Source organism: Pleuronectes platessa, chromosome 16 (assembly GCF_947347685.1).
Source record: "Pleuronectes platessa chromosome 16, fPlePla1.1, whole genome shotgun sequence".
Classification (NCBI taxonomy): Eukaryota; Metazoa; Chordata; class Actinopteri; order Pleuronectiformes; family Pleuronectidae; genus Pleuronectes; species Pleuronectes platessa.
In genome coordinates this window covers 13,680,693-13,694,176 of record NC_070641.1, presented here as the reverse complement: position 1 = coordinate 13,694,176, position 13,484 = coordinate 13,680,693, and the positions used below count along the sequence as shown (strand labels likewise).

The 13,484-nt window shown below is 45.1% G+C and overlaps 1 protein-coding gene across 1 annotated transcript; it reads left to right on the top strand.

Annotated features, from left to right (window-relative positions):
* Window positions 1-496: 496 nt before the first annotated feature.
* On the top strand, window positions 497-12,621 carry gmip (GEM interacting protein). Its single transcript, XM_053443313.1, has 21 exons — window positions 497-790; window positions 1,927-2,017; window positions 2,609-2,705; window positions 2,850-2,913; window positions 4,988-5,113; window positions 6,562-6,626; window positions 6,737-6,844; window positions 6,942-7,022; window positions 7,184-7,345; window positions 7,530-7,667; window positions 8,106-8,296; window positions 8,432-8,523; window positions 8,624-8,686; window positions 8,806-8,895; window positions 9,013-9,155; window positions 9,245-9,421; window positions 9,514-9,651; window positions 9,744-9,943; window positions 10,047-10,371; window positions 10,955-11,057; window positions 11,865-12,621. Exons 1-21 carry the CDS (start codon window positions 745-747, stop codon window positions 12,497-12,499), a joined length of 3,135 nt encoding a protein of 1,044 aa, XP_053299288.1. The 5' UTR covers window positions 497-744; the 3' UTR covers window positions 12,500-12,621.
* Window positions 12,622-13,484: the final 863 nt, after the last annotated feature.

Sequence of the window (13,484 nt, the reverse complement as noted above, 5' to 3'; positions counted from 1 at the left end):
ATGTGGCCACCTCTTCCAAGCTTGTGTGGTTTCTCCTGAGCAGATGTGGTTTTCAGTCTCTGAAGTCCTTATACCGATCATCACACTGTGTTTATGCAATAAATGATAAAGAATTTCCTTGTTCCTAAAACTGATTCTGAAGTCACACGTCAGAAATGCATCTACACGAGGCACTTTGTAGAAGCAGTTTATATGAGCAGTATGATATGTTCCCAAAAAGTATGTGGGGCGATAAGAAATCAACAAATAAGTTCAGACTATATTTTAAGTCTTTGCAAAACAATGTATTCTGATGTTAAGAATCAGCCGTCTTATGACACCAATATCTGCAGTGTGTTAAACCACACAACTTTCAAAATGCTTCCTCTTTGACGCTACCCGCCACAAACGAGATCAGGAAACGTTTTCACTGAGACACCATCTGAAGAAAACAAGTGTGGCACCTTCTCACTGTGCGTGAAGTCACAGCGTGGGCGGGGTCTACAGATGCGTACACTTCCTCTTCCCATGCTGGTGAAGATATGGGCCAACCTCCAGTCTGTCAGAGGAAGATCAGTGTGAGAGCACCAACGGCAGCAGGCTCAGAGCGGCATGGTAATGATTTACCATAAGTGTGTCGGTGCATGTATGCACTGCAGGACACATTTCCTGCCTCCTCCCGTTGTGTAGTGAGACCTCGGGGGTGTAGATGATGTGCGAGTGGCGTTGTTAGGCCTCTTTGCAGTTGTGCTGAATAGATCAGAGATGGAAGAAGAGCAAGTGTCGAGCCAGGAGTCATCCCAAGCCCCAGGTGAGCACCAACAATGTGAGGAAGTGTTGTTTGCCACTTCATTTAAATGCTTTTATATCCTGTCCTACGGTTTATTTGCTTTCAAAATCCCTCCCGAACAGTTTCTTGCCGTGCACTGATTGTGAATTTGCTCGGTGACCTTTGACGTGGGTATTGCGTGTGCTCCCCCATACATGTACTGTGTGTTTCTTTTGTGTCAGTCAGGAGGTTTGTGGTGCCGAGTGCATCCTCGCCGTCGGGGGATCAGTGAACTTCCTGAACTCGTTCTCCGTTTTGACACATTCTTGTTCTGTCTTTTTTGCGTGACTTCTGTATTTCTATTCAACAGGAAATGCAGCTTCAGTCTTCACCGAAAAGCGTGACTTATATTTCACGAATGGAAAATTGTTTGCAGCCATTAAAAGTATTGCAGCCATAGAGCAAACAACAAAAACAGCCAAGGGCCCTGAAGTAGAATTTGTCTTCATAGCAGCTTTTGTCAAATTCTCAATTCTCATTCTTGCTGTTGTGAAAAACAGGGACTTTTTTCATGATGGTTCGTGACACCGATTGCGAACAGGATGTGGTTGAGTGAAACGGAGAGGTCTCTGAAAGAGAGTGAGATTGCTTTTTGACATGTGTTGCAGCTGTTGTAAATGCGGCGATGAACCAGCAGTTAAATACTGGGATAACAATAGGTTGAGGTGGTGTCATCGAGGTGTTCCTCATATTTAATTTCGCATTCAGTCAAATAGCTATTTCTTCCTCAGAAATGTAAAGGAAATGATACCAGACATGATTTCAGTACAGGAAGTTGAGTTTGATTTCTTTATTTATCATATTTTTAATACAATTGTTTCTCTCTTAATGCTTTTTCTATATTTAAATCTGTTACTAAAGTGTATTAGTGTGTTGTACACTTGGCATTTATGCAGTCAATCGTCAGTAATCACATCAGAGCTGCTTTAATCATCACTACCTACCACATCAGGGTCAGTTTGACTTGTGACATTAAAAAAAACAAAAAAACATCATAAAGGTCTTGGCCTTTTGTCAGCATGTAGGTTATGTGTGATCTGGTGATGACATACTTTAAATTCTAAAACCATTGTGTTAATATTTATGTATCTTAGCTTTTTTTCCGTTTCTCATTGCAGATGTGAAAAAGCTGCATCGTAAATCTGAAACCAAGCGATACAGCGAGATCTTCCGAGACTTTGATAATCTCGATTTATCTTTGGTCTCTTCGTAAGTATTCAAATAGCTAGTTTTTAATACCAATGGTGCAATGCCAATATGGTTCATTCACTCTGTTACTGTACTTAAGTAGATATCTTATCAGCCACTTTTTCACCACTATATATATCAGGAGATATCTGTTCTTTACTGTGCTACATAATAAAACTGTAACATAAGTCCCTTCCTCCTTCACTGAGAGCAGCAGCATCAGTGGTGGAGAAACCTGTCACCGTCGCATGGACTCTAATGATGTAGTGAACTGTTGAATTAGGGAAACATTTTTTAATTAAAAATCATAGTTACTTATTAAAAATATATTTTAAGCAAAAACTCAAACTTTTGCCAGAGTACGTTTTTGTCTATTTATTTGTACTTTTACTTGAGTAGAATGTTTGAGTGCTTCTTTTGAGCTCAACTGCTGAATCCTGAGGTGTCAGTCAAAGATGCTGTAAGCTCTGCTGATCATAGGAAACCACGCAGGATGAAACTGATACGTTTGTCAGTTAGTCCAGAAGATTTTGTGAGATTTTTGTGATTTTTGTGTATATACTAGACTGTACTTGACTCTCTGCCAATTCAATCCATCCTTTCTGTGTTCAGAACAGCGGAGGATTACCTGGAGGACATCGACTCACTGTCCATCCCAGAATCCATCACCACAGACTGCACAGAGCTCATAGACCAACATGACGCGTCTGTAAGGGATCAATACACACACGAAATACTCACATCTGTTGCTTATGTTGTTGTTTGTCACAGATGATGGTTTTTTGGAAACTTGCTCAAAGAATATTGTTTGGCGAGTTAGGAACTACATCTGTCTTTCTTTTCTTCTCACCAGAGTGAAGATGCGTTTTGTCCTCAGATACGCTCTGAAGCCGGTGAGCCAGATGGAAACCCGTCAGGTATAATTTGTGTGTTTGTGTGTGAGAGTGAGAGAGAGAGCGTGTAAAGGTGATTGGAGCATCTCCTGTGTGTCACTGTGTACTTTCCAGTTATGCTAGGCTTGTAGTGAATAAAATCTCACCTGTTTAAGTCAACAAAGCTTTGACTGACATCCCAGCAGATCCTCAGTGACGACATGCGGTTACCGGAGTCAGCGTGCGTCTCCTAATAGAGCATCTTCTTCAAACTTTGCTTGTTTTCTTATAATTAGCCACGAGTTGTAATTGAGCGGCTGTAACGAGATTAGGATAAAGGGAGAGGATTAAAGCAGGAGGCAGCTGCTCTCAGCTTTTACCTTAGACACAAGGGGGGGGGGGGGGGGGGGGCAGAGGGGCCCGAAGAAAGAGGGGGTGTCGGTACTACGTAGGCTGAGGGAGGTAAAACAGGGAGATGGAGTGAAAGACTGGGCGTGTTCATGTTACTCCAATTTCAGTGGGACCCAAACCACAGTAAGAGATCAATAATGACAGAGGTAGTTTACAGCAGCTGACCAGTTGTTCACTGGTTCTTGCAGCACACACACTCCTCTTATTTCAGTCTGTTAATGGGTCTTTTTTTAAATTCAGTCTGCACTTGTTGAACCTCAAGCCCTTAAACTGCATTTCCTTATATCACTCCGTAGGGAGACGGGTGACTTTTGCATACTGGTAGAGTTGAATTTCACATCGCACATTCCTAGGAAGTGCTCTTTGGCAATTTGGTTTCATGCTTCTCATTGGCTGAGTTTGGATACCAGCTCCCCCCCTCCCCACCCCACCCCACCCCCTCTGCTCAGTCACACACCAGGAGGGTAAACCTCGCTCAATGCTCCTTTAAGGCCTGTCACTCCGCAATCTGGACCTGACCAGGATAATCCCCCAATCCAAGCGCTGGAAGCCGTGTCGCCATGAGGCAGCACAGATTCGGCTCGGAGGCTGCCGGTTCATAAAAGTCACCGGAGGCTTAAACGAAACACGGGGAGAGGAAAAGGTCACACAGTCTGGCCACGAATCCATTCTTTGTTTTTTGGAGTTGCAGGTTCTTTCTTGTGGATTTGTTTTGCTTGAGAGCAAGGGGAGAAGAAAGAGCCCTGTTTGGATTTTGGCACCTGTGTGAAGGGGAGAGACCAGAATCAAATCTGCATGTCTGAGTTGAAGAGCTTGGGAGTGAAGCTGTTGTTGCCCTGTTTTCTGAGCTGAGATGGAACCTCTGAACTGCCCCATGGTCCATTTGAAGAAGTGAAAGTTCTCAAAGGGCATCCGGGCTTCAACCGTTGGCTACAGGACGAACTCAAGTCGCGTTGTAATCGATTTTAACGAAAATATCTATTTGCGAAATCTAGTTGGAAAAAGGGGATTGAGACAAATTAGAGAGTAGTGCACAGTCAGCTCCAGGGACCATGTGACTGTCGCTCGTGGTCAATCGAACATCACCCGGGCCCGTGTTGGTGTGAGTCACAGGGGGAAGGGCGGAGAGTGGTTGTCGTATCAACACCCTGTCAGCATCACCACAGCTGTGAACATGGCAGGTCGCTGATGCTCTCACCGCACGGATTCAGCTAGAGGTGAACAGGTGTGCGAGGGAGTGGCCAGGCACAGAGAGGAAGAGGTGTGAGGAGGGAAGTTACCTAGCCGATGCCGACCATACAACCTCTCCTCTGTTTGGGCACATCCTCATTTGGGTCATGCGGGAGATTGAGGGCAGATAAAAAGAGATTTCTTTGACAAACTGTTGCAGTTTTCATGCAAGAGAAGAGTGCATGGTCCTGAAACTTACTGGAAACCACAGGACCTTTATTCTGGGGAGCAGAATGACTTATCATATGCAGTCATTGTTTCCTGTTTTGGGTTTGTGTAAACTTCTCGAGTACCTTCATCTGCTCTGGTAAAGTCTGGGGACCTTTGGGGGTTGTCAGAGGATAGATGTTTCTTTGAGACTAGGGGCTATTTGAGAACAGCAGCCGAGTTGGGGAGTTGCCCCGTCGACGGTGTGTGATCCCTGGGTACAGCTCCAGGAGCGTGGAGCCTGCAGTGATGCTGATGTACTCCCTCTCAGCCCAGGAAGCCGACCTGGCCCTCTGCCGCTGTGGGGAAGGCGTGGAGACGGCGCTGCAGTACGCCAAAATGTGGTGCCGCTACGCCAAGGACCTGCTGGCCTGGATGGAGAAGAGAATCAGCTTGGGTAAGTGCACGCAGGCGGCTGGAGAAAGGAAATGGTGGTGTAACATGCTACAACTGTGGCACAGGAAGTAGAGCATGTCGTCCACAAATCAGAGGGTCAACGGTTCAGTTTTTTCTTTTTGTGTCCTTTAGCAAGATGATGTTACCTGACTGGGATGAATGAGTGCAGAAGTGTTATATGTAGGACATGCCCATTTACAAGTCCAAACATGCTTTATTTAGCACTATTCAAAAACAGGTTTAAAGTCCTGTACACACATTACATTAGAACTGCCTCTTGTTAAATTCTGAACTGTAACAAGAGGCAGAGACATGGTGACGATTCACGCACACGATTCTAGAAAAGCAATATACATATATGTAATCCATCAGGCCTCAGGAGAGCAGATTGCCAGTCAATAAAAGAAGAACAGACGAAATCCCACAGGTGTGTTTGAGAGTTGTCTGGTGTGGTTGAAGCACCGTGTTACAACATGCCATAACTTGGCTGTTCTGGAATATATGACGCAGTGAGGATGTCTGTGGGTGGTTCAGTCACCCCAGTGACCTGCACTCTGCACACACACACACACACACAGAGGAGGGATTAGAGGACAGATTAGCCGTCTCTGGGAGGGTAATAAAGAAGATGGGGTGTCTTTGGAGAGTATAGACACTGATTATCAGCCCTGGTATCAGCCTGCACAGGTGACCAGTGTCCAGACTGGGAAGCCGGGTGTGCAAGTATTTTTGGCAGTGATTCAAATAAAGAGGAAGGTTTCCAGCTCTGCTGTGTCAGGAGCAGTGTTAGGCAACAGCAACAGATGAGTGACGCTGGGCGGAGCTCAACCCCAAACTGCTGTGGATTAAACAGAGTAGAACGACACTGAGTGACACCAAACAGCAACAGAAGTGTTTCCATTTCTAAAGAGCAGTTCGACCACTGTCAGAGTGCTAGAATGAGGTCATGATCTGTAATCTGGAAGTAAGGCCAAAATTATCTTGTGATCATATTATTGTTGTAATAACTTTGTGTTTTAACCCTTTGTTTTTCTTCTTGTGCAGCACTTTGTACTTTGTGTCGAAAAGTGCTCTAAAAATAAGGTTATTGTGAGAATGTCCCAGTTTCAACTGAAAATAAAAGCATTCACTTCCTGTACAGTTCTTGGTAGTTCAAGTATCTGACCAAATAATGCAGGCTAAGGCTGTTTTTAGCAAATCACTTCCACTGACGTGGTCAAAATGCAAATAGAGCGGAGCCACAGATGAGTGTTGTTTTACCTCTGAGAGGTTTAATAAGCTTTTCAGCCAATGACAGGGTCATCTGAATGGACAATGAGGCCGTAGATAGCATCAATTTGCTCAGAAATAGCCATAAGCTGCATTGTGGTTTCAGTCACTACTGTGAGAATGAATATCCTGTGAATAATTTAAGTTTAAGTAAAACTAAACAAGGATTTCTTTTGACAGAACAAGAATTTGCAAAAAATGTGATAAAGACAGCCGAGGGAGCGAAAGCCAACGTGACACAGCAGGTACGACTTTCTTCACTGGATGTGTAATTCCAAAGTAGTTGTTGTAGTGATTATCTCAATGTGTATATTTACCATGTAAACACTGTCTAAAGCTGCTCTCGCCTGTGTAGGAAATGATGCCTCTGCAGTACATCTACACCATGGCCCTGGAGCAAGACGTCAAGAACAGTTTGTCCTCGAGAAAAACCTCTGACCTGCTGCACAACCGCTGTTACCAAGTACTTAAAATCCACAACACGCTCGTACAAAAGAGGCAAGTGTGCAGCTGTGACTGTGTTTCATCCAATATCTGTGTCTCATGTCCCCGTCCCAAAGGCCATGGCTGCCAAGAAGAATGAGATCGACAAGTGGCGCAGAGAGTTTAAGGAGCAGTGGGCCAGAGAACAGAGGAGGATGGTGAGTGTCCCGTTCCAGTGACTGGATGTCTGAACAAACCTCTACAGCAAAATGTCAACCTCCAGGAAAATACCGATTGCTCATTATGACAAACTGATATGTATTTGTGTGTGTGTGTGTGTGTGTGTGTGTGTGTGTGTGTGTGTGTGTGTGTGTCTCAGAACGAGGCAGTGACAGCTTTTAAAAAGGCTCGGCAGCAGTACTTCCAACGTTGCGACGAGCTGGAAAAGGCTAAAGCTGTCACTGCTAAAGCTTTGGACGACACCGCAGGATTCAAAACCCTGGACAAGAGGAGGAAGTCCAAAGATGACGCCAAGACCAAGGTGAGTTTCCCCTTAATGCACCGCATCAACCTGTCAAAATGCAGAAGTACAGGACAGCCTGTAGTGTTGTGTATCACAGGTTCTCTCATAGCGTATCCATGATGTTTCACAACACAGGTTAAGAGCAGTGATACCTGTTCGTGGCTGTGCAGCACCTCACTGGTTTCCCCCCTGTCTCCTCCAGGTGCAGGAGGCAGAGCTGCTGTACAGACAGTGTGTGAGCGACGCCAGGATCCACCAGGAGGAGTTGGTGAAGGTCAAAGAGAAAATTATTTCTCACATGCGCAAGCTCATCTGTCAGGGGGACAACGTGCTCAAGGAGGTTGGTGTGAAAACGCGGAAACGACACATTTGGCCCTCTGCCAGATCAATATATATGTGGTATATAAGAAGAGGATGTATGGTAGGAATGACTGTATTTTAGTTACCAAATCAATCTCCATATATAAACACATGCACCTAAGCTCAAACACTCAATGGAATATTCTCTGTGAAATCAATGAAAATCTGTAAAAACGCCCCAACTCACAATGTTGTAATTCCTGAATCCGCCCCTTGATTTGGATTTGCGACAATCCTGTTCCATTCTGCATCCTTCCACTAAGTTTTGAAGTAAATCTGTCCAGTATTTTTTGCGTAATCCTGCTAACTAACAAACAAACAAACAAATGAAAACAACCTCCTCTGTGCAAGTAAATGTAAACACATTTCCCATCTACATCAACATCTTCTCTGTCTCCCTATCCCCACTCTGCATCAGGCCACCGTCAACATGTTTTATTACCAGCGGCAGCAGACGGAGGCCGTTCCTCTCGGCTACCACAACCTGGAGGTGACCTGCCGGGCCCTGGAGCCCGGAGAGCCGTACCTGCTCTACGTCCTCAGCAAGCGTCGTCCGGATCAACCGCTCCAAGTCTTCGCCTTCCAGGAATATGTTCCTCAGTGCAAAGGGTATGATGATCACCTGTTCACCGATTCTTATTCACTTCGATGTTTAAATGTCCGTCAGTTCAAATTAGATTATGTATTTCTACTGAAACTTGATTCATTAAAAAATATGGATGTGTTTTTTTTTTTACTTGAAAGGAACAAACGAAAAACCAGCTACCCTCTCAGCTCTCAGCAGGACTCCTCTCCTATGACGGATGATAGTCCTTACAGAAGAGCCAGCGATGGCAGTAAGGACTCCTCATTTTTGTATACATGTGACAATATTAACAGAAATATTCTCTGTTTAGATTTAATGTGCGTTTCCTTGTGTGTTGTGGTGTACCTCAGGGAAAGCAGGGTACAGCGACAGTGAGAGTTTTGGCGGCAGTTTGGAATCTCTCTCCAGCCCTGGTGAGCTCCACTCCGGTTTCCACAACTTTCAATCACCTGCATATTAAAACCTGGGCAATGGATAACATTTTTTTATATTTTCTCATTTTTGTGTCTCTTCTTTATATGGGAATGCACAGCTCACAGTAACAGGAGGTTACCTAAAGTGTCATCCACCTTAACTTTATCATCGGACGACCTGGATGAGCGCGATGTGGCATTAGAATCAGGTTTGTTACTGGCCTTTCTCTAATATATGTAATACTTCTCAACTTACAGAACCACACTATGGGAATCAAACTGCACGCTTCACTCCTCTCTCTCTCTCTCTCTCTCTCCCCCCATAGAGTGCCTTGATGGTCAGCTATTCAAAGTGCGCGTGCCCTCCCGAGCGGCACTGACACACCGACTCAGGAAGATGAAGAGCAAGATGGTGAAATGCAAACAGTGTGACACCTACATTGTTGTCAGTGGTGTCGATTGTGAGGAGGTAAGAGGCCAAATGCCAGAGATGATGTCCTGAAATGATGTGAGGAGCGATGTGATTCATTGTCATCTCTCCTGTCACTGCACCCTCAGTGCGGCGTGGCTTTGCACAGGAAGTGCTTGGAGGTGTGTCAGCTGGAGTGCGAGAACAGGAGAGGCACCGTGTTCGGCGTGGACCTCTCTCTGCTGCCGCGTGACAGGCCGGACGAGGTGCCCTTCGTGGTGCTGCGCTGCACGTCTGAGATCGAGAGCCGGGCTCTCTCCGTCCAGGTATTGTTCACCAGACACCACGGCGACCAAAGTGTGGATGCTGTCGAGTGTAAAATGCGACTTGGTTACCGTTTTCTCCTTTTCTCTTCCAGGGGGTGTATCGGGTGAGTGGGTCCAAGCCTCGAGTCCAGAAGCTCTGTCAGGCCTTTGAGACCCATAAGGAGCAGGTGGACCTCTCTGACATCTCACCTCACGACATCACATCCATCCTCAAGCACTTCTTGAAGGAGGTACAGAAATAACTTAGCTGTATAGAATTCAACAGGCTGATTGTTGGTGTGGATTTCAGATCTGAAAAGATTCTCGATATTATCTCTTCCAGCTCCCGGAGCCGTTAATCACCTTTGACCTGTACAACGACTTCATCACTGTGGGGAAGACCCTCCTGCACCTGGGTGAACGGGAGACAAAGCCAGACACTAATGAGATAATGGACGTCAGTAACAACCTGCAGAGGCTTCTACAGAGACTTCCTCTATACTGCTACAGCGTCTTGCAGCATTTGATGTCTCACCTACAAAGGTGAGCATGTACACACACAAAACTGTAATTAATACAAGAGATAAGAGAAAAGGCCTGAACTTCCCTTGAGATGTCCTTGAACGTCCGCTCCCTGTCTTCACAGAGTCTCAGAGTGCTGCGAGAACAAGATGTCCCCCTGCAACTTGGGTATTGTGTTTGGGCCAACGTTATTGCGCCCTCTTGTGTCCACGGACATGTCAATGGTTGCCCTGCTGGAGACCAGCTACCAGGCTGCGCTTGTGGAGTTCCTCATCACACACCATGACACATTTTTTGGCCTTCAGCGGAGAGCCGGTACGCCGCCTCCACCAGTCCCCACTGCACCTCTCCCAGTAACCCCACCCAGGGCTTCCTGCCCCCTGGATGGGGACGTTTACACCGGCCCTGCACATGAAAACTCCTCCAGAGAGCGCCCACGCTCACTAGACGTAAGTACTGCAGTCAGAAATCCTTCAGGACATTGCAGTGGCCTTTATTTGGCCGCAGAATTCAAGAGCAGTTGCCTCGCATGCACATGGGATAGATGGCGTTTGCACTTGAGCTACTTCTCCTGATTCATTTACTTGTTGTTTTAAGAGCATTAGCACCCGCAGCAGGATTAACACGCTGGACAGCTGCTGCATTTCTACTTCTCCTCCTGCCTGAACTCTGACCTGCATGACCTTTTTTCAAGCTTTAGTATATTTCACTCCTATTGCTTATTTACAAAAACAATTTACAGAGGCTGCACTGGATCAAATAGAGGCACAAAAGTAAACATACTTCCCCCTCTGAGATGTTGATGATAGGAACTACATAATCTGACCATTTGACATGTCCTAAATAAGGTTTGCTGTTGTTTACAAGTGATATAAAAGGGCCTGATTCATCCTAAAATAGCTGTTCATGTCATTTCCCCTTGATAAGCAGTATTACACACTGTAGTATAAGGTTTAGATGTGGTATGGGGTGTAGATGCGGTCTGTAAACATAGGCCACAAATGACCAATCAAATTTGTGTCACTCCAACAGAGTCGAACAATCAAGAGAGAGTCAAGCGAGGGTTATATATCTGACAAGTCTTCGTCCAATGAGGCAGTGGACCAGCTCAGCCCTCAAGCCAATGAGAGCGCAGGTAGGCGGGATGTAGAGCGGTTACTCTAGATAGAATTGAATCCTTAGTGTTGATGTCGTGGGTATATCATGGATTTATCATTTGTTGTACACTGGCTTGTACCCGTGCAGCTTGAGGAGAAGTTTAAATCTTGACGATATCTTTTGTACATCTTCTAAGTCGTAAACCTTTATTTCTCACAAACGGATGGTTGGTTCTAGTTTAAAGTTACTCGATATGTTCCTGAGCAGCAGATACTGTGAAGCAAAGAGCATCAGGGGTCTGTTGCAGTTCCTTTTTTTATGCTTCCTCCAACTATTTTTAGAAATGACACTTCCTTCCATTTTTTTTCACTGAAGCCCTCTACTTGCATTAATCCGTCAAACTATATCAACTAGATGTGAATCAGATTGTTAAGCTGCTTGCTAGGGATTTTATTGATTTATATTTATTTTAACTATGTTGATATTGTAGTAGTCTCACTCTCAGATGGTGAAACTGTGGTGTTACCTCTGAGTCATGGTTCAATTTTGACGACAAACATACAAAGAAAAGGACATTTTTATTTTTGCTGCCCTCTTGGGCTTCATCTCTTCTTCGCTGGCTTTACTATTGCTGGCTCTAAAACGTTTTCTTCTTTGTGGCTCCAAATGTATGCATCTTCAAATGTATAAATCAATCAATATATGAATCATTCTCAGCCTTCAAGAAGAACTCCATTTAATCATGAAATTTAGGCATTGTGTTTGCTTACAATATACAAAATCAGTAACCTGTGTTTCCACTGCTCTCATGAATCACCCACCTGTTCTCCCTCATCCTCCCCAGTCCTGGCTATGAGAGGGGGGTCGACTGATCATCAGGGTGAGCCGGTGGGAGTACAAGACTCTTGTTTGGAGACACAACCACGCTATCGCTTCACGAGACAGCCTGTGAAGTATCACCGGCACCAAAACCCAGGAATCCGGCTCTCCAACCCAGGTAGTGCAGCCAGACAGCCTGCAGAACCTGTGAGGGCAAATCCAGGGAGTGCCGACAGCAGCCGCAGCTCCTCTCCAGAGCCCGCGGCACAGAGACTCCCCCAAAGGTTAGACGTCCACTTTGAGAACACTCACCAGCCCCTCCACACCGACCCTCAGAGTAAAATGGATGTTCCACTGAGCCCCCGTGAGGTTGTGCAGTACATGTTGGGACTGGATTCAACATTTGCATTGCCTGGGCCTGTGACATCATCAAGTGCAACACAGGGGGCCTGTCAGGAGGAGGCAGCGGCCGGGTGTCAAGCTGCTCTGAACCCAAATCTGACCAAAAACAGACAGAGCGCTGGACAGAGTCAGGCTCTCTGTCACCCACCAAAGACATTTCCTACTGGGCACAACCTGTCCGCACCGGCCCAGAAGATCCTGTCCGGTCTGAAGCTGAGACGCAGCCACTCGGGGAAAGACGAGCAGCTATTTGTCTGAGGAGAGATGGAAATAGACAAGTGACTGGGACACATTCACACAATGGAGATCCTTGATACCATTGTTATTGTTTGTAATCAGCATGTATGCATTTATTAAGAATAAACTGCTCCGACATTTTACACACTGATATCTCCCTTTTTAAAAGAAAGTACGTCTGTTTTCAGAAAGTTACCTCGATGACGGTTCCCTTTCCTAGATGGTATCATGCGTGCCAGGAAGCCACAGCCTTATTCCCACTAATCCTCTTTAAGATCTGTTGACCATCCAGCTGTCTGATACCTACAGGGACATGGGAGATTCTTGTATATATATCCGTTTACTTCTATATTTGAATGTAACAAACAGGATGCAGGTTAAAAGAGGCCAATCCGCACATATGTTCTGGTTCCTCTTGGTTTTGTCCCAAACTATAAGGACGATCTTCTAAGCACAAATTCCATCAGGGTGTGTTTTTAAAATAAATATAGATAGATCTTTTTAATGTTTTATATTCTCCATGTGGGAAACAATGTGATAGAATCAAAGATAATCCTCTCTCAGTGTCAGAAGAGTCAAAATATTGTTTTTAGCTTCATGCACCATTTCTGTTTCAACACAAGGGGGCGGTATGTGAGTGTGAAGGGGGAAACCTGCCAGCACAATGGTAGAAAAAGCAATAAACCATTTAATTTCTAATTGCAAGCGCAGTGATTTCAGATGTGACTTCTTCTTTCACGTCAGCCTCGTCCTTCCTGGATGAAACCCCTCCCTGGACATCATGGTACAAAGTGAGTGAACATTTTCGGATAAATCACGCTTGATTATAACTATCATCTTCATTTGCTTTTGTTCTTTCGATAATAGTTCTGCAAATTTAGGCAGTTGGTGCCATGATATATCGTTTTCCACGTAGAAGCGGATTAATCTCCCGTTCTTTTTTTTTTTAAATCGACCCTTTAAAGTCTCTCCCTCTCTCTCTCTAACCTTGAACACAAATGTGAAA